Source organism: Heterodontus francisci, chromosome 1 (genome assembly GCF_036365525.1).
Source record: "Heterodontus francisci isolate sHetFra1 chromosome 1, sHetFra1.hap1, whole genome shotgun sequence".
Classification (NCBI taxonomy): domain Eukaryota; kingdom Metazoa; phylum Chordata; class Chondrichthyes; order Heterodontiformes; family Heterodontidae; genus Heterodontus; species Heterodontus francisci.
The window spans coordinates 203,186,435-203,211,663 of NC_090371.1; the positions used below are offsets into that span (position 1 = coordinate 203,186,435).

At 42.2% G+C, this 25,229-nt stretch overlaps 1 protein-coding gene across 5 annotated transcripts in view; it reads left to right on the forward strand.

The window, feature by feature from the left end:
* Positions 1 to 25,229, forward strand: part of LOC137374384 (protein transport protein Sec24B-like) — a 139,146-nt gene that overhangs the window by 63,945 nt on the left and 49,972 nt on the right. For 4 of the 5 annotated variants that reach the window (XM_068040399.1, XM_068040426.1, XM_068040409.1 and 1 more), the window contains 8 exons: positions 1,593 to 1,679; positions 9,992 to 10,176; positions 12,408 to 12,592; positions 14,108 to 14,210; positions 17,692 to 17,818; positions 19,253 to 19,362; positions 19,567 to 19,679; positions 20,504 to 20,622. In XM_068040399.1, coding sequence (XP_067896500.1) covers positions 1,593 to 1,679; positions 9,992 to 10,176; positions 12,408 to 12,592; positions 14,108 to 14,210; positions 17,692 to 17,818; positions 19,253 to 19,362; positions 19,567 to 19,679; positions 20,504 to 20,622 — 1,029 coding nt within the window. The remainder of the gene's footprint in view (positions 1 to 1,592; positions 1,680 to 9,991; positions 10,177 to 12,407; positions 12,593 to 14,107; positions 14,211 to 17,691; positions 17,819 to 19,252; positions 19,363 to 19,566; positions 19,680 to 20,503; positions 20,623 to 25,229) is intronic. The other variant, XM_068040436.1, reaches the window with a different exon arrangement.

Below are 25,229 nucleotides of genomic sequence, written 5' to 3' on the forward strand. Positions count from 1 at the left end.
GGATGTGGGGGGGTGGGTGGCGGGGCTGAAGAGGGCCTCGGATGAGGCCCGCCACAGACCTTGATGCTGACAGGGCCCGGCCCGATATTACGGGTGGCGGGGAGACTTCATGGCGGCCACCCCGCCGCTCGGCGATGGGTCCATAATTTGAATATTTAAATCGGTTGAAATAATTAATTTAAATAAACTTATGTCGCCTCCCTGTTTGCCACTATGATCTTCAGCCCGGTAGCCAGCACTCCCATGCCTTCGGATCCCCGTCCGGGAAACAAGATGCAACACTGGTGGGGATGGGGGAAGAGGTAAGTTTCTCAGTGCGGTTGGGGGGGGGGGGGGGTGCGGTCAAATTAACCTCATGGGTGTAGGGTATGGTAGGAAGGGTTGTAGTTTAAAGTTGTGCAGTTGGGAGGAAGAAAGATGGTAAAGGTAAGTCTTTTGGGGGGGGGGGAAGGGCAAATAATTTAATTGTTATTGGGGGTGTGGGAGAGGGCCAAAAGAGATGTATTTAATTTAATTAAATATTTAAATATGTCGGCAGGGCTAACAGCTCTTTAAAAGTGTCAGTGCCTGTGCACAGGCAGTTGCCGCCATTGCTGGGGACGGACAGCCTGCTCCCTCCACATGATCGGGGTGGGGCGGCCCGCCCCAGCTATTTAAACGAGCCACCGCAGCACTTAGAATTGCAGCGGCTCTTTGGTTTGCCCGCTTCTGATTCCGGCGGCGGGCTTTTAAATTCAGCTCACTGTCCGTGTTGAGTGTCAAGTGACAAAGAGTATGCGAGGGCTGTTGATGCCACAATATCAGATGGCATTGTCGATTCTTAACTTTAGCTGAGTAAAGATGAAAGAAGAGCATTGGACTGAGGTGGAAAAGGGGAACTTGATGAAAATAATTCATGTAAGTTGATGTACTTGGATGTCTAAAATAACTTCCTCCAATTTAGATTATCAGCTGGGACATGCAGAATATTATAATTAACCTAAAATGACTTCTAGCTATTAAAAATCTAACCATCTAAAACATTATAACAATTCCTATTTTTTGCCATTTTAAAAAGGATCAATTCCATATTTTGCCTTTTTCTAGTAGACTAATGTTTATTTCTGTGAATTGCTGTTCAAGGAAGTTTCCTGAGGCAAGTACTCATTACAACAGAATGGACTGTTAGGTTTTCATGTAACATTTTCAGTTTCCTGTCGATATGAATGTTTACAGTGGTGTACGGAAAATTGTTTTCTCAGACAGTAGTATGAATTATATACTGTAGGTATAAAAAAAGTAAAATGCTCAAGACTGCTTTAGTTATCTTGCACTTTCTTACTGCACAAAGTGTTGTGAAGACCAGATAACATGGAGAATGTGAAATTAAACTATAACCTGAGGTGCAAGGTTGTTTTCAATGCTGCGCACCGTTTACAACCTGGAAATGAAATTATATTTGCTGTGATGAACAAGTGACGAGATGTTAGTTTGTGAAAGCAAAGGTGCTGGGTTAAGTTCAGTTTATTTTTTAATACATCCATTTAATTCCAACCCTGCATGGGGCTTTTTTCTGTGAATGTGTGACATGCTTTGATTATTTTTTTTTCTAGGTATTGACACTTCCTCTTCCTCCTCATCGTCTACTAATAATTCACTTCCCAACAACTACGATGCTTTGGAAGGTGGAAGCTACCAAGGTGACATTTTATTTGGTTCACAGAGAGTGATATACGTATCAGAAATAGAGAACTGCTCTGCTTTGCAGCGAGCGTTATATGTATCAAATATATACAGAACTCCTCTGCTTTCCAGAGAACGTTATATGTATCAAATAAATAGGGAACTGCTGTGCTTTCCAGAGCGATATATGGAAGAAATATATAGGGAACTGTGCCACTTTGCAGAGAGCGTTATATGTATCAAATATATAGGGAACTGCTCTGCTTTGCAGTGAGTGTTATATGTATCAAATATATAGAGAACTGCAATAAAAACAAGAAATGTTGGAAATACTCAGCAGGTCTGGCAGTATCTGTGGAGAGAGAAGCAGAGTTAATGTTTCAGGTCAGTGACCCTTCATCAGAACTGGCAAATATTAGAAATGTAATAGGTTTTAAGGAAGTAAAGCTGGGGTGGGGCAAGAGATAACAAAAGAGAAGGTGTTGATAGGACATGGTCATAGAGAATAACTGACCAGAAGGTCATGGAGCAAAGGCAAAGGGTATGTTAATGGACAGAAGAATGAACAGCCCTGGCCCCAAGCACAAACATGAAAAAAAAAGTGTGTGGGCACAGTAAAAACAAACTAAATAAACTAAAATAAAATAAACAAATAAAAAATAAAAGATAACTAAAAATAAAACGGGGAGCCCGTCATGCTCTGAAATTATTGAATTCAATGTTCAGTCCAGCAGGCTGTAGCGTGCCTAATCGGTAAATGAGGTGCTGTTCCTCGAGCTTGCGTTGATGTTCACTGGAACACTGCAGCAATCCCAGGACAGAGATGTGGGCATGAGAGCTGTGGGGGAGGGGGGGGGGGTTGTTGAAATGGCAAGCAACCGGAAGATCGGGGTCATGCTTTCGGACTGAGCGGAGGTGTTCTGCAAAGCGGTCACCCAATCTGTGTTTGCTCTCCCCAATGTAGAGGAGACCACATTGTGAGCAGCGAATACGGTACGCTAGATTGAAAGAAGTACAAGCAAATCGCTGCTTCACCTGAAAGGAGTGCTGGGGGCCTTGGATAGTGAGGAGTGAGGAGGTAAATGGGCAGGTATTACACCTCCTGCGATTGCAGGGGAAGGTGCTGTGGAAGGGGACGAGGTGGTGGGGGTAATGGAGGAGTGGACCAGGGTGTCATTGAGGGAACGATCTCTTCAGAATGCTGACAGGGAAGGGAAGATGTGTTTGGTAGTGGCATCATGCTGGACGTAGTGGAAATGGCGGAGGATGATCCTTTGGATATGGAGGCTGGTGGGGTGGAACGTGAGGACAAGGGAGGGGAAGGGGTGCGGGAAATAGGCTGGACATTGTTGAGGCCCTGTCAACCACAGTGGGGGGGAAATCATCGGTTGAGGAAAAAGGAAAACGTATCAGAAGCGCTGTCATGGAAGGTTGCATCGTCAGAGCAGATGCGTCAGAGACAGAGAAACTGGGGCAATGGAATGGAGTCCTTACAGGAGGCAGGTTGTGAAGAAGTATAGTCGAGGTAGCTGTGGGAGTCGGTGGGCTTATAATGAATATTAGTAGACAGCCTATCCCCAGAGATGGAGACAGAGAAGTCGAGGAAGGGAAGGGAAGTGTCGGAGATGGACCATGTAAAAGTGAGAGAAGGGTGGAAATTAGAAGCAAAGTTGATAAAGTTTTCCTGTTCCGGGCGGGAGCAAGAAACGGCACTGATAGTCATCAATGTACCGGAAAAAGAGTTGGGGGAGGGGGCCTGAGTAGGACCGGAACAAGGAATGTTTGACATATCCCACAAAAAGACAGGCATAACTAGGACCCATGCGGGTGCCCATAGCAACACCTTTTACTTGAAGGAAGTGAGTGGAGTTGAAGGAGGAGTTGTTCAATGTGAGAACAAGTTCAGCCAGGTGGAGGAGGGTGGTGGATGGGGACTGGTTGGGCCTCTGTTCAAGGAAGAAGGGGAGAGTCATCAAACCGTCCTGGTGGGGGATGAAGCTGTAGAGAGATTGCACGTCCATAGTGAAGAGGAGGCAGTTGAGGCCAGGAAACTGGAAATTGTCAGAATGGCGTAGGGCGTTCAGAAGAGTCACGGATGTAGGTGGGAAGAGACTGGACCAGGGGAGAAAAGATAGTCAAGGTAGGAAGAAGTAAGTTCAGTGGGGCAGGAACGGGCTGACACATTGATCTGTCGGGACAGTCCTGTTTGTGGATTTTGGGAAGCAGGTAGAAGTGGGCTGTCTGGGGTTGCATGACGATGAGGTTGAAAGCTGTCGAGAGCAGATCTCCAGAGGAGATGAGGCTAGTGACAGTCCTATAGACAGTAGCTTGATGAATAACGATGAGTATAGAGAACTGCTCTGCTTTCCAGATAGCGTTATCTGTATCAGATGAAGGGAACTGTGCCACTTTCCAGAGAACGTTATCTGTATCAGATGAAGGGAACTGTGCCACTTTCCAGAGAACGTTATGTGTATCAGATATAGGGATCTGCGCCACTTTCCAGAAAGCAGTATATGTATCTATAGAGAACTACACCACTTTCCAAAGAGCGTTATATGTATCAGATACAGAGAACTGCTCTGCTTTCCAGAGAGCATTATATGCATCAAATATATAGGGAACTGCTCTGCTTTCCAGAGAGCATTATATGCATCAAATATATAGGGAACTGCTCTGCTTTCCAGAGAGCATTATATGCATCAAATATATAGAGAACTGCTCTGCTTTCCAAAGAGCATTATTCTTCTTTTGCCTCCTTGTCTCAAGAGACAATGGGCAAGTGCCTGGAGGATTTAGATTTAGAGATACAGCACTGAAACAGGCCCTTCAGCCCACCGAGTCTGTGCTGACCATTAACCACCCATTTATACTAACCTACACTAATCCCATATTTCTACCACATCCTCACCTGTCCCTATATTCCCCTACCACCTACCTATACTAGTGACAATTTATAATGGCCAATTCACCTATCAACCTGCAAGTCTTTTGGCTGTGGGAGGAAACCCACGCAGACACAGGGAGAACTTGCAAACTCCACACAGGCAGGACCCAGAATTGAACCCGGGTCGCTGGAGCTGTGAGGCTGCGGTGCTAACCACAGGTGGTCAGTGGTTTGTGAAGCAGCGCCTGGAGTGGCTACAAAGGCCAATTCTAGAGTGACAGACTCTTCCACAGGCACTGCAGATAAAACTGGTTGTCGGGCCTGTTACACAGTTGGCTCTCTCCTTGCGCTTCTGTCTTTTTTCCTGCCAACAGCTAAGTCTCTTCGACTCGCCACTCTTTAGCCCCGCCTTTATGGCTGTCCGCCAGCTCTGGCGATCACTGGCAACTGACTCCCACGACTTGTGGTCAATGTCACAGGACTGCGTGTTGCCTTTGCAGACGTCTTTAAAGCGGCAACATGGACGGCCGTTGGGTCTGATACCAGTGACGAGCTCACTGTACAATGTGTCCATGGGGATCCTGCCATCTTCCATGCGGCTCACATGGCCAAACCATCTCAAGCGCCACTGGCTCATTAGGGTGTATATTCTGGGGATGTTGGCTGCCTCGAGGACTTCTGCGTTGGAGATACTGTCCTGCCACCTGATGCCAAGGATCAAATAGCGTTATATGCATCAAATATATAGGGAATTGTGCCACTTTCCAGAGATTGTTATATGTATCAAGTACATAGGGAACTGCTCTGTTTTGCAGAGTGTGTTATATGTATCAGATATAGAGAAGTGCTCCACTTTCCAGGGAGCATTATATGTATCAAGTATATAGAGAACTGAATCACTTTCCAGAGAGCAGTATATGTATCAAATATATAGAGAACTGCTCTGCTTTCTAGAGAATGTTGTATGTATCAAATATATGGAGAACTGTTCTGCTTTCCAGAGGTCGTTATGCTTTCCAGACCCAGTCATTTTGCACACTCCTAAAGTATTCATTGCCTGAGGTAAACAATCACCTCTTTCAATATCAAGATTTTTTAAAACAAAACTTTCAATTTTTTAAGAAAAGAACTTTAACTCAAAAGTTAACAATATTAGTGCTAGAACCTTCCCAATTTTGGACTCTCAGATGGGGTATATGCATGGTTAGATGCAGAGCACAGCATCAACCTCAAGAGTGACCCCTAATGCTGTGTGTGAAATTTTTCCATTTTACACTAGAGCCATGTGGCCTCCTTGAATGTGGTTGCCAACTAATAACAAGTATGTGGCAGTACTCTACCACTCGGTCCGAAGCTCACTGGAGAGGCTTTGAGACTTCCTGAATTCATTTCACGAATGCACTTTTGTTATGTGTCTAATAGTCAAGAGTTAAATCGAATGTTTATTTGTAAATGAATGAACTTGTGCATAGTGAGTATGAAGCTCATTTTCAAATACCTATTCTGCAGTTTCTGTGACGATTTGCTTTTATAGCCGCAAATCACAAATTTTCTCAAATGGCTGTGGCTCTATAGCTCAGTGTTCACTCCAGTGGATCAAAGAATACATAACTTAGAAAAAATTCTGCTTGTGTTGTTTGGGTATGAAGTTGATCTTTGCTGAGCTGCTGGTAAATATTACAGTTTGACTAAATAGAAAATCTAAAAAAAGTTTATTAAAATGCATTAAATGATTGTTTTCAGTCAGCACTTAAAAACGTTTTGCTATAACCTTATTCATGTTTGAACAAAATACAACATTATGTCGATGTACAAGCATAAGGTATTGCACAATTTATCAGCTTGAGTTTTGAAAGGTGCTATGTCTTCTGAGGATGTTCCACAGTTTTGCATTGAATTGAACTTGAACAGAAACATAATAAAATTGTAACTTTAATAAGCCTGTCAGTATCTTCTTATCCAGGGGTGGCAGTGGCATAGTGGTAATGTCACTGGACTAGTAATCCAGAGCCTATGGGGACATGGGTTCGAATCCATGGCAGAGGGCAAAATTTGAATTCAATTACTAAAATCTGGAATTAAAAGCGAGTCTAATGGTGACCATGAAATTACTGACTGTTGTAAAGACCCATCTGGTTCACTAATGTTCTTTAGGGAAGGAAATCTACAGTCCTCACCTGGTCTGGCCTACATATGACTCCAGACCCACAACAATGTGGTTGACTGTTAGCAAGCCATTCAGTTCAGGGGGCAATAAATGGTGGCCTAGCCAGTGATGCCCACATCCTATGAAAGAATAGAAAAATACATGGTAGCAGTGTTGTGACCATTCATCACCCAGGTCCCTTCAGCAAGGTTTAGTATTAAAGAATGAACAGTGTTGTAACAGGTTGTAGTAGATTATAGCATGACCCAGTATAGTACTGGGACAGAGAGACCAGAAAGTTCAGGTTTAATTCCCACTGATGAGTTGCTCGTAGCTGGGGTGCTGCAATTTGTCTCAGTACCTTTGAGCTAGGGAAAGTGAAAAAAAAACAGGCTTTCTCCTGATCACTTTTCAATGGTTCCTGTTGACAAGAGCTCATGCTTGGAAGTTGGAGGAGGCCAGGATTGGGGCTCAGCTGTGATGCATTCCTTGGCACGCTGCTTGCAAGTGAAGAATTGCTACTTGGTCAGAAAAGAGGATGCGCCACCCAGGGAACCTTTCTCCAGCATGAGTCAATACCTCGGAAGGAGGTTGGAAATTCTAGGTTAAAACAGTGTGTAACTGACAATTCAGTTCCCTCTCCTTTCCTCCAAGGTTTAATAGATAGGGATGGATATACGTATGTTTATGAAAATATCATAAGTATTGTTGTTTAAATGGTCTAAGAGAGAGAATATTTTCAACTTAATGCATCTGTATATAGCTATGATTATCTTAAAAATCATTTGGTTAGTCTGAATCGCTTTGCTCTGTAGAATGAGAAATGCGTCTTTAGTCATTTGTGTGGACCCAATACCAATTAAATTTTACAAAGATACATTGCACATCTGCACAGTACATTTCCTACATTACAGCAGTGACTACACATCAAAAAATGGACTTCATTAGTTGTAAAGTGCTTTGAGACGTCTCGTGAAAGGCAGTTACGGTAAAAAAAAAGATGGTAAATAAATTAATTAATCAGGGATAGTCAGCATGGATTTGTTAGGGGAAGGTCATGTCTTACTAACTTAATTGAGTGTTTTGAGGAAGTAACAAGGAGGATTGATGAGGGTAGTGCAGTGGATGTGGTTTACATGGATTTTAGTAAGGCATTTGACAAGGTCCCGCATGGCAGACTGGTCATTAACATGAAAGCCCATGGAATACAGGGCAAGGTGGCAGGTTGGATCCAGAATTGGCTCAGGGACAGAAAACAAATGGTCGTACTCAATGTATGTTTTTGCAAATGGAAAGCTATTTCCAGTGGTGTTCCACAGGACTCGGTGTTGGGTCCCTTGCTGTTTATGGTATTTAATAATGATTTGGATTTAAATATGGGAGGCATGATTGGGAAATTTGCTGATGACACAAAAATTAGCCGTGTAATTAATAATGAGGAGGAAAGCCGTGGACTCCAGAATGAGTTTGGTTGAGTGGTCGGAACAATGGCAAATGGAATTCAGTGCAGAGAAGTTGAGGTATTGCATTTGGGGAGGGCAAATAAAGCGAGAGAATACACAATAAGTGGGAGGATATTGAGAGGGGTAGAAGAGGTGAGAGACCTTGGAGCGCGTGTGTACAGCTCCCTGAAGGTGGCAGGACAAGTAGATAGAGTGTGAAGAAGGCATATGGATTGCTTCCTTTATTGGCCGAGGTATAGGGTACAAAAGCAGGGATGTGATGCTGGAACTGTATAAAACACAGGTTAGACCACAGCTGGGGTTTTGTGTGCAGTTCTGGTCACCACATTACAAAAAGGATGCAATTGCTCTGGAGAGAGTACAGAGGAGATTTACAAGAATGTTGCCAGAGCTTGAAGATTGCAGCAATGAAGAAAGATTGGAACTGAGGAGGCTGAGGGGTGACTTGATTGAGGTGTACAAAGTTATGAGGGGCCTAGATAGAGTAGACAGGAAGGACCTGTTTCCCCCGGCGGGGAGATCAGTTACCAGGGGACACAGATTTAAGGTGATTGATAGAAGGATTAGAGGGGACATGAGGAGAAATCTGTTCACCAGAGGGTGGTGGGTTCCTGGAATTCGCTGCTAGGAATGGTGATGGAGGCAGAAACCCTCAGTTCTTTTCAGAGGTACCTGGACATGTACCTGAAGTGCTGTAACCTGCAAGGCTATGAACCAGGTACTGGAAGGTGGGATTAGTTTGGGCGACTAGTTTTTTCGGCCGGCGTGGACACGATGGACTAAATGGTCTCCTTCTGTTCTGTACTTTTTCTATGGTTCTATAAACCTTTCAGATTGAGGTCCTATTACTGTTAATATTCTTAATGTACATAAAATGGACGAAAGTAGAAATAAATAGGAAAAGCTTTCCTATTAAACTGCACGTGGTGTGTTATAAACTAGATGTTCTCCACATGTATACATACAAATGAATGGCAGCATTCTCTTGTACATATAGCTATATGAGGGCTGTTTGCATGTTTGCCAAGGAATCCATTAATTTTCAAATCAAAGCTTTCATTGTAGGTTTATGCCCCAGTTTTCTGATTGGTTACATTTAGCATAGAAACTGTGAAATGGTAAAGTAGCAGGAAAGTAAAATTCACCTCCCTTTCAGCCACAACAATTCCCCACTTCATTGTCCATAGCATAGCAAAGATTTTAAAAAAACAAAGAGTCTTAACTTGGCTCCACATCTGATCTAGTCTATTTTCTTTGCACCCATCCTCCTTCCTATCAACAGCCGTTGCCTGCGGCTCATTGTTCACTTTAAACTCCAACATGTCTGTCATAGGTCCATACCTCTACCTTGATTATATTAGCCTGAAGCCTATTGATTTAAATTACTTGCTCGTGCACATTTTCATGTAATCTGTTTTTAAAAATGGTTCTATTTACATCCTTATCTAAATCATTCATGCCAAATATTGGTACTGAACATTTATGGCCCATACTTCCTCACATTTTCTGCAGATTTAGGTGTGATAACTTTTCAAATAAAACTGAATATAGCAAACCTTTCACCGTTAGTTGGTCACATGTAGTGTCCTGGTTATCCCTCAACAAACACCACTAAATCTACATTATCTTGTCATTATCTCATTGCTGTAAGTGAGACCATGCTGTGCACAAATTAGCTGGCGTATTTTGTTGCATTACAACCATACCTCAGGTGTAGTTTATTGGCATTGAAATGCTTTGGGATATCCTCAAAATCATGAAAGGCATTATATAAATGCAAGTTCTTTCTTTATATCTTATTGTAGTTTAAGTTCTATGCTTCAATGTTTGCAGACTCAACATCTTCAGCCACCACAGTTCCTGCTCCTTCTGCCCCACGTCCATTGATGAGTACTAAACCATTTGGTTACGCATATCCAACTCTTCAACCAGCCTACCAGAACGTAGTTACTCCTTCACATTCTGTGGGACAGCCCACTAGCCCAGCATATTCTCCAGGATCTCAGCAGTTTACTCAGGTTGGCTTTTTTTTGTCTTAGTCTTTTGATGCAGTTGAAAATTATCTCGATGCAGTTGAAAATTATCTCAATGCAGCCTCCTCTTAACGTTCCTCACCTGCCCCCCAACCCACCCTGGGAAAAAAAGCCTCAGGGTATGCTGGGGGGTTGCTGGTGGTGAAGAAGAGGCGGGGAAAAGGCGGGGGATCTTTCGTACTTTCTGTCAAAGTGGGAATATTTTTGTAAGGATATCGTTCTTCACCTTTTGTGGAATTGCAGTTATATTCAAAAGTTGTGATCAGTTATTTACCCACAATTTTGCATATGCCTGTTACTTACTCTAGCATTTTGTAAGTTAATGGATGCAGGAAAGCATGTATTATAGCTACATGTAAGGGGAAGCTAAATAGGTACATGAGGGAGGAAAGAATAGAAGGATATATATTGATAGGATGAGATGAAGTAAGGTAGGAGGAAACATCAACATTGGCACTGACCTTTTGGGCTGAATGATCTGTTTCTGTGTTGTAAATTCTGAGAGATTCTTGAGGGTGAGAAGCCTGCTCACTTTATGATTCGTTAGAGATGAGGACTAGATTTTCCCTCTGGGGACAAGAAACAGATGCCGGTGCTGTTTCCAGGTCCCAAACCTGCCCCCGGGGGGAGCAGTCACAGACCTAGGATTTTCACAAGGGCATCCCATTAATTAGTCATGAGACAGGTGCTGTGTCCAATTAAGGGTGGTGGGCAGGCTCTCGAAAGCTGGAGGGCCAATCGGAGGCCTTCCAGCTTGAGGGGAGCAGCAGGCTGTAATCGATGGTAAGTAACAGAGAGGGCACTTCAACATGGAGGTGCCTTCTTTGCATCTTTTTTAAATCTTTAAGTAAAAAGTAGATATAGCACCCAGGCCACCACTGTGGTGGGGGGAGGGGGAAGAGGAATCCCACCAAAGGGCAGCCTGTGGCTGTTCTCGCACTTAGGCAGGCAGGGAAAGCCTATAGGCCTTCCTGGGGCTCTGGTCACCTGGCCTGCTGCTGGATGCCCACTTGCAGGCATCTAAACAGGCAGCTGCCAGTGTGGGAAACTTGAGGCCAATTGGAAAATCCAGTTGGCCTCCTTTAATTGACCTTAATTAAGCCCTTAATAAGCAGCATGGGGATGGGTAGCTCTGCCGGCCCCAATCCCATCTCCACAAAAATGCCCAACGCCAGCAACAGTGTCAGGAAACTGGCACATTGGCTGGTGCCAGTATTTTTGGGTCCCGTCTACCTTTCTTCCCACCCTTGGCGGGGTCTGAAAATTCAGCCTGGGGTCTTGGTTATTGACTTGGATGTATTTCTCAATTTCTGGTAGATATCTGGGGCAATTGCTAGAACTGAACAAAGCTACACAAGTGTAAAATATTTTATATATGTTACGAGTATTTTCGCTGCAGTTGAGGAAGTGGAAATACTATAGTAGAAAATTATAAAGAATCTGCATTACTGCATTCTTCTGTTAAACAACTTTAGGGCACACAGGTTGCTGTAGCTTACTAGGTCTGTCTCTTTGTTAGAAAATTTGATTTAAAAGTAGCCTAGTCTGTGGAGATGCATCAGATTTGCATTAGAACAAGGTCTTCTCCCCTCCTGAAAAAAGAAGTTTAATATCAGGCACATGCTTTTGTCACATCTAAACTAGGAATGCATCTTCACGGTATACTGGACTTGAATGGTATAAATTAATTTGCTTACTATTAAAACTTTTGAAAATCAGATCCAGGTTTGAAGTGCAAAAGTATTCCAGATTTTGCATAATCTGCTTGACTCTGGCTTGCTGACCCTTATCAGAAGAACAAATCTGGCATGGTTAATCATAATATCAAGATCATTATTTGAAACTAGTTGCTGAAATAGAATATCCTGTGTACTAATTTTTAGTGACCTGAATTTATATTGAAAATTTCTTGCAAAATCAAAGTCGCTTGCAGTTATGCATGAATCTTGATTCTAGTTCATTTACTATGCAGTTGTTTTGAATTGTAGCTGCAGCATCCCCTTCAAACTGGCAATTTTAATGTCTTTGGATGTTTAGATATTCCAACAGGTTTTTCAGTAAGGTGATTCGATATTTCAATAAATAAAATTAATTTATATTAAAGAGCTTGTGTACAATTATTTTTTTTACATTGTCCTTTAGTTTATATAGAAAAATAGATGCTGAAGTATAAAATGTAAGATCAGATGAAACTGTATTTTTTTTTCTAATTGCAGCCTTTTTCCAGTGTTAATCAGCTGTCGTCAACCATGGAGGGGCTAACCTTTCAGAATAACCGGCAGGCTGAGGCTCTGAAGCAAGTCAGTCTGCTTCAAGAACGGAATATTCTTCCACCTGTTCCAATACTGAGTCCTCAATCCAATTTAAGTCCAGAACTGAGAAAGCTTAACTGCCGCCCTGAGTGAGTCATTAATTACCTACAGCATTATGTGCTCTTAGTAGTGAAACATGTTTGCTCCAGCACTTGTTTCTCAACTCTGGTCTGTACTCGCTGGGATTACGGTTGCTGTATATCATTAAATCTTGGCATACAAGATTCCTGAGCTCAGCAAAGATCTTTGGGCAGGACCATAAGATCATGTAGGTATAGAAGATCTCATTCAAAACTATAAATTTAGAAATATATTTCCTTTGAAAGGGGAAAAAAAATTCCCTTTTCATCAACCTCCATGTTCAAATAGGATGTTGTTGCAATCATGTGAGAAGATCATATTTTTAAGAACTTTCTGTCATGAATATAAGCGCACACGCACAGCATTTCAGGTTATAAGCTATATTAATAATTCTTTCTGTCCCATCATTGGTTACCGAATCTCCTTGTCTAGCATATCCTAAATCTTCAAATTCATGTTAAATCAATTTTTTTGTACCAGAGTGATTTAAATGCTCTCCTGACCAATTCTGGACCTAATGCGGTACAGTGGCGCAGTGGTTAGCACCACAGCCTCACAGCTCCAGCAACCCGGGTTCAATTCTGGGTACTGCCTGTGCGGAGTTTGCAAGTTCTCACTGTGACTGCGTGGGTATTCGCCGGGTGCTCCGGTTTCCTCCCACAGCCAAAGACTTGCAGGTTGATAGGTAAATTGACCATTATAAATTGCCCCTAGTATAGGTAGGTGGTAGGGGGATATAGGGAAGGTGGGGATGTGGTAGGAATATGGGATTTAGTGTAGGATTAGTATAAATGGGTGGTTGATGGTCGGCACAGACTCGGTGGGCCGAAGGGCCTGTTTCAGTGCTGTATCTCTAAATAAATAAACTCCTTTCTGGGTAAAAGTTTGAACTTCAGCTCTGGGGATCTGGGTTTGAATCAAATGCAGACTGTTTTTAATGTATATAAGGTCCTTCAAGAAATGAGTCTAGGCAGCCTTGACTTCGCTGTCAATATGTAGGGCGCCACAACATAAAACTCCACTTAATTGACTACCATACTGAAGAAGAGCACAGGAAGGCTGGTATGGTGAAATAAAAATATTGCACTGGTACATTCAGAAGTGTGCTGCTGACTTTACAACAGAAGGATCTTTATGTTGTATCTAATTGTATTAATGCTGACGCTAGAAGCTCACTGGAAAGTGTTCCATTCTCCTACACTAACATTCCTCACCTTGAGGAGCACAAACAAAGTATATGATGGTGAAATTTTAAGCATTCTCTAATGCTGAACCTTTATGCATAGGCAATGAGAAATGTAAAATTTACCCCATACCCAATTCTGTCTTCTCAATTACGGGTATGTGTTGAAGCACATGGAATGAGTCCTTTTTGCCTACCATATGCAATGCTAAAAATAAAAGTCATCACTAGAAGCAGCATATCGAGTAGAAAAATTGAGTAAAATATTTAACCCTAGGATTTATTCTGTAATGGGGTAGTGCCTGATTTGATTATTTTGATGCTGTTCCTTTTATCTCAGCTTATTCCGGTGCACTCTGATGAATATCCCTCAGACCCAGGCTTTGCTGAACAAAGCAAAACTTCCTCTTGGATTATTACTGCATCCCTTCAGAGACCTGACGGTAATCAACTTTTTTAATTGGTGTGTATAATGGTGCTCTTTCACCCCCTACTACCTCTCATAGTGCAACTGTAAGTCTGTATTGGTACTCAAAATCTTCAATACAGAACTGCTGCTAGTAATGACCTGTTCAACTCATATTGCCTCTTATTGTGGTCAGTGCTGACAACAGACCATACTTGCCTTCATTCCACAACGTACAAGAATGTTAGAAAGTAGAAGAATGGAAATATTAAAATGACTTTGGAAACAGGCCTGTTAGGGAAATGTCAGTATCTGCCTAAATACTTGTATGAAAAACAATATTTCACAAGCCTACATTGTGTTCGGAATTCTACCTTCATTATACAATAGTGGAGAGCAGTGAGCTGCTGCTTGCCAGGTTAGTCAAAAAGACCCATTGGCTAAGATGACCTAGTTTCTTGGTATGCCTACCACTTGAAGTAAAGCCAGCAAGAAGCTCCCTTCTCTTTTTTTATTACAAATGAATAATACTTTTTGAATTTCTACAGCCATTATAATGGCTGGAAACAGTGCTGTTATGGGGACAGCAGCTCATTGTGCAAGGCAGAAACTTAATGCTCCCATCTCGTTATATAATTGTATTGTTTTTGTGTGTTGTACTGTTTGTACTGTTGTACACCGGAAACATCAGAGGAATGTATGATGGCATAAAGAGAGCTCTTGGGCCAACCATCAAGAAGATCGCCCCCCCCCCCTCAAATCTAAATCAGGGGACATAATCACTGACCAACGCAAACAGATGGACCGCTGGGTTGAGCACTACCTAAAACTGTACTCCAGGGAGAATGCTGTCACTGAGACTGCCCTCAATGCAGCCCAGCCTCGACCAGTCATGGATGAGCTGGACATACAGCCAACCAAATCGGAACTCAGTGATGCCATTGATTCTCTAGCCAGCGGAAAAGCCCCTGGGAAGGACAGCATTACCCCTGAAATAATCAAGAGTGCCAAGCCTGCTATACTCTCAGCACTACATGAACTGCTATGCCTGTGCTGGGACGAGGGAGCAGTGCCACAGGACATGCGCGATGCCAATATCATCACCCTCTACAAAAACAAAGGTGACCGCGGTGACTGCAACAACTACCGTGGAATCACCCTGCTCAGCATAGTGGGGAAAGTCTTTGCTCGAGTCGCTCTGAACAGGCTCCAGAAGCTGGCCGAGCGCGTCTACCCTGAGGCACAGTGTGGCTTTCGTGCAGAGAGATCGACCATTGGCATGCTGTTCTCCCTTCGTCAGATACAGGAGAAATGCCGTGAACAACAGATGCCCCTCTACATTGCTTTCATTGATCTCACCAAAGCCTTTGACCTCGTCAGCAGACGTGGTCTCTTCAGACTACTAGAAAAGATCGGATGTCCACCAAAGCTACTAAGTATCATCACCTCATTCCATGACAATATGAAAGGCACAATTCAACATGGTGGCTCCTCATCAGAGCCCTTTCCTATCCTGAGTGGTGTGAAACAGGGCTGTGTTTTCGCACCTACACTGTTTGGGATTTTCTTCTCCCTGCTGCTTTCACATGCGTTCAAATCCTCTGAAGAAGGAATTTTCCTCCACACAAGATCAGGGGGCAGGTTGTTCAACCTTGCCCGTCTAAGAGTGAAGTCCAAAGTACGGAAAGTCCTCATCAGAGAACTCCTCTTTGCTGACGATGCTGCATTAACATCTCACACTGAAGAGTGCCTGCAGAGTCTCATTGACAGGTTTGCGGCTGCCTGCAATGAATTTGGCCTAACCATCAGCCTCAAGAAAACGAACATCATGGGGCAGGACGTCAGAAATGCTCCATCCATCAATATTGGCGACCACGCTCTGGAAGTGGTTCAAGAGTTCACCTACCTAGGCTCAACTATCACCAGTAACCTGTCTCTAGATGCAGAAATCAACAAGCGCATGGGTCAGGCTTCCACTGCTATGTCCAGACTGGCCAAGAGAGTGTGGGAAAATGGCGCACTGACACGGAACACAAAAGTCCGAGTGTATCAGGCCTGTGTCCTCAGTACCTTGCTCTACGGCAACGAGGCCTGGACAACGTATGCCAGCCAAGAGCGACGTCTCAATTCATTCCATCTTCGCTGCCTTCGGAGAATACTTGGCATCAGGTGGCAGGACTATATCTCCAACACAGACGTCCTTGAAGCGGCCAACACCCCCAGCTTATACACACTACTGAGTCAGCGGCGCTTGAGATGGCTTGGCCATGTGAGCCGCATGGAAGATGGCAGGATCTCCAAAGACACATTGTACAGCGAGCTCGCCACTGGTATCAGATCCACCGGCCGTCCATGTCTCCGCTATAAAGACGTCTGCAAACGCGACATGAAATCGTGTGACATTGATCACAAGTCGTGGGAGTCAGTTGCCAGCATTCGCCAGAGCTGGCGGGCAGCCATAAAGACAGGGCTAAATTGTGGCGAGTCGAGGAGACTTAGTAGTTGACAGGAAAAAAGACAGAGGCGCAAGGGGAGAGCCAACTGTGCAACAGCCCCGACAAACAAATTTCTCTGCAGCACCTGTGGAAGAGCCTCTCACTCTAGAATTGGCCTTTATAGCCACTCCAGGCGCTGCTTCACAAACCACTGACCACCTCCAGGCGCGTATCCATTGTCTCTCGAGATAAGGAGGCCCAAAAGAAAGAACTGTTTGTCACCAGTGTTATATTTTTTCAGTGTTTTTATGGTTATTTGTTCTCCCCAATGACCTAAAACTTAAATCCGACTGCTAACTTTGTTATAAAAGTTTTTCCTTGGATTTTCTGTCCTTTTTAATCGTCCACTCAGCATTAAAGGAGGTGGAGCTTTACGCTCCCTCTTGGTGTGAGTGTGACTCTTCAACAGCTTGTATTGTTTTTCATTGTCTTTAGACAGATAGGGCAGTTCTGTCTCTTGTAACACTAATTTAAATTCTCCTTACTTGGAGAGCCAGAATATAATGCAGAAGGGGCATCCCAAAGCCAAAGTTCAAACAGGCAATTTGCAGGGGTTTTTTTGGTGCTTTTTCAGGGTAGAGGATTTCTAAACTGGAGCATGCTGCACCTCCACCACCCAGATTTGCAAGTCCTCTAAAGATTTTCAGCCACTACTTCTAAATATTCATGTGAGTCACTGTAATGTTTGAAGTCCATTCAGTGAACGTTATAATTTTTTATTGATTTACTTCAGCTTTGCATGAGTTGATCAATCAGCATTAAAATTGTTGGTATAAATGCTGCCACCCATTGTGAGAACTATTGTGCCTAATGGGTTCCACTGAGTAATCAAACCTGCTTGTGTATGAATTTTTACTCATTGAATCCCTCTGGAGGTACTGTTAATATTTTATTAGCCTTGCCCAGTGTGTAGAATTGCCTCTTACTGTTTCTACTTAAGTTATTGCAAAAATGTGTTTTTGGTTGATGAAAAGGGTTAGAATTTTTGCTCAATACTAAACTTTGGTTTCATTGATAATTTAGCATTTGCCTGTGATTACGTCCAGCACTATTGTCAGATGCCGATCCTGCAGAACATACATTAACCCTTTTGTATCCTTCCTTGATCAAAGGAGGTGGAAATGCAATCTTTGTTATCGAGTCAATGATGGTAAGTTAGCAGATGTTCATCAGCTTGGTTTGTCATAATTCAGTTAACATATGAAAAATCTTAAGTTATTGTGCATGTGAAGATAAAATTCAATTTTACAATTAAGTTTTTTAGGGCTGTTAAAATACTCGAGGGATACATTTCATTCCACATCCTCCACATGCCACAAAAGGGGTAAGCCTATCTGTCTGACAAAATGGAGTCCATTTGTCTGCCTAGTTTCGGTTTGCTCTGTGATCTTTTACCTCCAGTCATTGTATACAAGTTTTTTTTTAAAAACCAACCAAATGTTTGGCACAATGTTGCAAGTGAGGTTATCTGGAGGTCCTGCTAAGGGAGTAGCAGAAGCTAGGAACTAAAATAAAAAGCAGGACCTAATGGGTGGTAATCTCTAGTAAAGTGTGGCTACCTGACCAGACCCGACTACATGTGTCAGGTTTGGGCCGGGTCGGGTTCGGGTTGGCAATTGTCAGGTTGGGCCCGGGTCGGGTTTTAATTTTATACCCGAGCCAGGCTTTTATCTCTGGATTACTAAACGGGTAACCTGCTAATTGGAGTAGGGATAAACAGATTAGGAAAGTGAATGCATGGCTGAAAGAGTGTTGTGGGAAAGAGGGATTTCATTTCTTGGACCGTGGCACCAGTTCTGGGACAGGAAGCAGCTGTCCTGCTGGGACTGGTTCCACCTGTATCAGAATGAGTCCTAGTGTGTTAAATGACATAATTATGGGTATGCTGTAATTATTACTTTAAAGTAAGCCAGGAGAGCAGGACTGGAGGATATCTCTTTATTTAAAGGCATATAATTTAAACTGATACTGGGACCAATATTCCCTTTAAAATTAAGCTTTTGTGCTTTTTTTCCACAGTGCAGTCTCTTTAAATGTTTTTTGTGCGTGGATGTGATTTGTCACAGCCCTTATTTATCAAGGCCTGCGTGGTACCTGTGCAGCTTAGTGGGAACATCAATTAGGAGTAACAATTTTATAAAGTAATAAATGTTTAGAACAATCTGCCAGGGAGGGTCATAGAGTCAAAACCTTAAAGACAGAAAGAGGCTAAACGCTACAATGGGAGAGTTAGAGTATTGTAAGAATGAGCTTCGATGGGGAAAATGGCTTTTTTTCATCCTTGACTTTGTCATGTTTCTTGGGCTTGTCCCTTCTCTGGGTTGAATAACTCATTCAAGCCACTTCCCTGCAGCAGGGCATTTTAGATGCTCTGGACCTTGGAACAGCGTCTGCTGCTCTTTGCATTTTAGTTTGGTGTGATTTTTAGATTTCGTTTCAAGTCTCCCAGTATTTGTGCAGAGTAAAGTCCTGTTTACCAAAGAGGTTATTCGCATTTGGGGAGCCAATTACATAAATTAGAATAACTACATGTATTGTAATTTTGTAGATAAAATTAAATCTTTCACTTTACTTTAAATTTCAGTACCTGAAGAATTTATGTATAATCCTTTGACACGTTCCTATGGCGAACCACACAAACGACCAGAGGTTCAAACTGCAACTGTGGAGTTCATTGCTTCTTCAGATTATATGGTAAAATGCTGCATTCTATAGAACCAAATTACAGATATTGCCGTATATATATTAATGAAGCTGCATTCTTTGTATATGGTACAGCATTGCAATCAAGTTGAAAAGGTTTCAAAATAAACTTAAATGTTTTAGCATTTCATGTAGTCTAAAGTTTTAATTGTTTCCAGCACATATCTTTAATTGTCCATAATGTTTTCTTTGTAGTTGCGACCTCCTCAACCTGCTGTCTACCTCTTTGTTTTTGATGTTTCCCATAATGCAGTGGAATCAGGATACCTGAACATTTGTTGTCAGTCATTGTTAGAAAACCTTGACAAGTAAGATTGCCTTTTTAAATGCATTGTGTGCGTGTGATAAGTGGAACATTTATGCAGCTAATCATTTCACAATTTGTTCCCAGATATTTGAAGTAATTGTAAAATCTGAAATTACATAATGTGAAAGTGCCTTTTGTACAAATGTAATTCAGATTGTTTTAAGTATAGACATAAAGCTTAGAAAATTTATAGCACAGAAGGTGGTCATTCGGCCCATTGTGTCTGTGCCAGCCAAAAAAAAGGTTATCCAGCCTAATCCTACTTTCCAGCTCATGGTTTGTAACCCTGTAGGTTACGGCACTTCAAGTGCATATCCAGGTTTTAAATGCTTTGAGGGTTTCTGCCTCTACCACCCTTTCAGGCAGTGAGTTCCAGACCACCAACATGTACTGAGTAGAAAAGTTTCTCCTCAACTCCCTTTTAATCCTTTAGCAATTACTGTAAATCTTTGCCCCCTGGTTATTGATCCCTCTGCTAAGGGAAATGGGTCTTTCCAATCCACTCTATGTAAGCCCTTCATAATTTTATATTCCATTGACATACAGCACTTAAAAACTTTATAAGTGTTACTGCCTGTTTGCCTTAAAACGCATTTCACGGCTTTTTTGAATGAAACTAATTTCCTGACACTAATTTAATTCTTGTCTTGTCTTTAAATATCCCATAATAAGTAAGTACAAGCCCAAGGAGAGATCTGATACTGTATTGCAATGTTTTCTTTTTAATGTTTTGTGACTTATCGGTGTTACAGAAATTTATGCTTTTTTGAGGTTATGGCCAATGTTATGTGTGCTGACACATGTATGTAAATATATCTTTTTAAGGTTACCTGGGGATTCAAGGACCAGGATAGGATTTATTACATTTGACAGCACAGTTCACTTCTTCAACTTGCAGGAAGGGTTGTCGCAGCCTCAAATGTTGATTGTGTCGGATGTTGAAGGTACGGCTGAAAATGAGTCTTAGAATTAGAATCAAACTTTGGTTCATTTGTTCTGTTGTGGCAGTAAGCTGTTTAGAAGAGAATATTAGATTAATTTAAATCCACTTTAGTCATTGAGCTAAGTATAGGTTGTGCATCTAAAACAAAATTTTTTACAAACATAAACTTTAGTGCAATTTTGTTGAATTTAGCAAATTTAGCTAGCTAAGAAAAGTTAAATTGATTGCACTATAATTTAATAAATCAAAGTCTCTTGGTCTGCATCCTACTATGAATTGGTCTTTCATTATACATATTTCTCAATGTAAAATTAACTTCATTATTTGACCACTATTTGCACAAATTTTTGAACTGAATGCAGTGGATCTGCCGAAAACATACTTCATAAACTAATGTTGGTTTCAGTCTACCTGCTGATGCTTGTGTTGTGCTCTGCTGCTCCATGTTCAAATGCCAGTTTTGCCAGTAAATGTATTCAGTAAAACTGCTCAAGTTGAGGACACTTTTTGGATTGACAGGTAGTTAACTGTAATGCTGAAGTTTCAGCAGAATACTGAAATTATGCACAATTAAGACTACTGTATGAAAGCATAGCTTTAGACAAAATAACTGCCCAACTTCATCAAAGAAACAACCCTGGTGAAAATCAAACTCAATGGATTTATGAGCCCAGCACCTATAAGGGACGTAGAATGGCATTGGAGTTATGCTTATTATGAGGGGAATGGTCCATGCCACATAATGGACTCTACATCAAGGTGGGATGTGCTATTTTCAGCAAATGTGATTATCTGAAGTAGAGCACGTTGTCATGTTCCAGAGTAAGAGACTACCAGAACACTTCCCAAATTTCAACACTCGGGTGTGATAGCCCTGCACAGTCTGTTTGTCAGTTCCCTGCCTCTGAAGCCAAACCTGTCCAAACCCTATATGTTGAAGAACCCCTAACTTTGATGCACAGCCACATTTGCCGCAAGAATTGTGGAGCTCGGTTGTTGAATGTATTCAAGAATGAGGTTGATAGATTTTTGCCTGTTAAGGGATATGGGGATAGTGCGGGAAGGTGGAGTTGAGGTAGATGATCAGCCATGATCTTGTTGAATGCTGGAGCAGGCTTGAAGGGCCAAATGGCCTACTCCACCTCCCATATTGTATGTTCTTATGATAAATGGCTCTTGAAAGGGATCACCGTGAGGAATTACAATTTCACCAGCCAGTTGTAATGACACTATTGGCTGGTGAAAAGCATAAGAAAAATCTTATAAAGCTAAGTGAAAGTAATCTGTTCACTGTTATCAGTGCCTTCAAGGTTTTCTGTGATAGTGATTTCACCATACACTACTTTCAAATGCCATTTGTTCAAATAATCTGTCCAAGCTCACAAAATCCACGTGAGTATTTTTACCCATCATGCCTTTGGCATGCATAAATAGTGGGAGAATGTCCCTCACTTTTCTTGGGGAATGAAGAAATGGAGTGTTTATGTTTCTGAAATATTAAGGGGAAGAGAGGAAATGGGAAATAAAAAAGCCAATGGCTTTGCTGTTTATAAGTGTGCATAAATTGTTCAGGTCCAGATGCATAGCAAAATTCCCCCAAGATGCGAGCTAGCCACCATTGCTGAAAGTGTCCTTTGTAAATTTAGCATATTTGACGACAGCGTCCCATATAAACAAGGGGAGAGAGAGGATTTATGTCAATAAATAAGTTTTGAACATGTCTGCTTATTCATCAACCTGTCACCAGGACAATCTCAGACCTCCAGCCCAAAAAACAGAATGTCTTTAAAAAGGTGTGAAACTTTTAAATATTGATGGTTAGAGAGACTTGGGTCTACTTGTACAATGAGCACAAAGGTATCATGCAGGTACAGCAAGTCATTAAGCAAGAAAATGGCATGTTGGCCATTATTGCAAGAGGATTGAAGTACAAGAATAAGGAAGCCTTATACAGTTGTTTCGGACTTTAGTGAGACCACACCTGGAGTACTGTGTGCAGTTTTGATCTCCATATCTAAGCAAGCATATACTTGTCTTGGAGACAGTGCAGCAAAGGTTCATTTGATTGGTTCCTGCGATGAGAGGCTGCGTAAATTGGGCCTATACCGTCTAGAGTTTAGAAGAATGAGAGGTGATCTCATTGAAGCATACAAGATCCTGAAGAGGCTTGACAGGGTAGACATTGAGAGGTTGTTTACCCTGGCTGGGGAATCTAGAACATGGGAGCACAGTCTCAGGATGAGTTGGGTCAATCATATAGGACTGAGATGAGAAATAGCTTCACTCAGAAGGTTGTGAATCTTTGGAGTTCTCTACCCCAGAAGGTTGTGGCTGCTCCATCGTTGAGTATATTCAGGATTGAGATCGATAAATTTTTGATCTCAGGGAATCAAGGGATATGGGCAGCGGGCAGGAAAGTGGAATTGAGGTAGAAGATCAGCCATGATCATACTGAATGGCGCAAGTAAGAGGCCAGCGACGCTTCCTCCAGCCTCATTACAGTGAGAGGCTGTGTTACAGACTCACCACTATCACTGGGGAAAGCTCCACAAAATCCAGGGACATGGGGAAACATGGCCTAAGAGGTCACTGCTCCTTTTCCTAATTACTGTGCCTAGGGAATGCCAGTTTATCCCAGGGTTACATAGGATTTATGGCATAGAAACAGGCCATTCGGCCCAACCTGGTGTTAATGCTCCACTTGAGTCTCCCTCCTGTCTTTCTTCATCTAAATCTATCATTGTAAACCTCTATTCCCTTCTTCCTCATATGCTTGTCAAGATTCCCCTTAAAAGCATCTATACTATTTGCTTCAACCACTCCCTGTTGTAGCGAGTTCCACATTCTCACCACTCTTTGGGTAAAGATGTTTCTTCTGAATTCCTTATTGAATTTCTTGGTTATCTTATATTGATGACCTCTAGTTATGCTCTTCCCCACAAGTGGAAACATTCTTTCTGTATCTACTGTATCAAAATTCCTCATAATCTTAGAGCTCTATCAAGTTGCCCCTCAGCCTTTTTTGAAGAGTAAAGAGACCCAGCCTGTTCATCCTTTCCTGATGGGTATACCCACACATTTCTGGTATCATCCTTGTAAATCTTCTCTGCACACTCTCCAGTGCCTTTAAATCCTTTTTGTAATATCTTGACCAGAACAGCACACAGTACTCGCAGGGAAGTGGAAAATCTACCCATATATTCTGACTGTATTTTGTATAGGTTTACTATTATCCATTTGCTTTTGTACTCGATGCTCCTATTGATTCAAGGTAAGATTCAATTTTTTTTATGACTTTATCAATTCTGTCTTTTAAACAACTTTAAGATTTGTGTATGTCTGTCCCAAGTCTTTCTGCTTCTCTATTCCTTTTAACATTTATTTAATGTACAGGTGAAATTGTGAGACTAGCTAAGAGGAAAAAGGAAGCATACATAAGGTCTAGGCGGCTGATGAAAGACGAAGCTTTGAAAGAATATCGGGAATGTAGGACCAATCTGAAACGAGGAATTAAGAGGGCTAAAAGGGGTCATGAAATATCTTTAGCAAACAGGGTTAAAGAAAATCCCAAAGCCTTTTATTCATATATAAGGAGAAAGAGGATAACTAGAGAAAGGATTGGCCCACTAAAGGACAAAGGAGGAATGTTATGCTTGGAGTCAGAGAAAATGGGTGAGATTCTAAACGAGTACTTTGCATCGGTATTCACCGAGGAGAGGGACATGACGGATGTTGAGGTTAGGAACAGATGTTTGATTACTCTAGGTCAAGTCGGCATAAGGAGGGAGGAAGTGTTGGGTATTCTAAAGGGCATTAAGGTGGACAAGTCCCCAGGACCGGATGGGATCTATCCCAGGTTACTGAGGGAAGCGAGAGAGGAAATAGCTGAGGCCTTAACAGATATCTTTGCAGCATCCTTAAACACGGGTGAGGTCCCGGAGGACTGGAGAATTGCTAATGTTGTCCCCTTGTTTAAGAAGGGTAGCAGGGATAATCCAGGTAATTATAGACCGGTGAGTCTGACGTCAGTGGTAGGGAAGCTGCTGGAGAAGATACTGAGGGATAGGATCTATTCCCATTTGGAAGAAAATGGGCTTATCAGTGATAGGCAACATGGTTTTGTGCAGGGAAGGTCATGTCTTACCAACTTAATAGAATTCTTTGAGGAAGTGACAAAGTTGATTGATGAGGGAAGGGCTGTCGATGTCATATACATGGACTTCAGTAAGGCGTTTGATAAGGTTCCCCATGGCAGGCTGATGGAGAAAGTGAAGGCGCATGGGGTCCAAGGTGTACTAGCTAGATGGATAAAGAACTGGCTGGGCAACAGGAGACAGAGAGTAGCAGTAGAGGGGAGTTTCTCAAAATGGAGACGTGTGACCAGTGGTGTTCCACAGGGATCCGTGCTGGGACCACTGTTGTTTGTGATATACATTAATGATTTGGAGGAAAGTATAGGTGGACTGATTAGCAAGTTTGCAGACGACACTAAGATTGGTGGAGTAGCAGATAGTGAAGGGGACTGTCAGAGAATACAGCAGAATATAGATAGACTGGAGAGTTGGGCAGAGAAATGGCAGATGGAGTTCAATCAGGGAAAATGCGAGG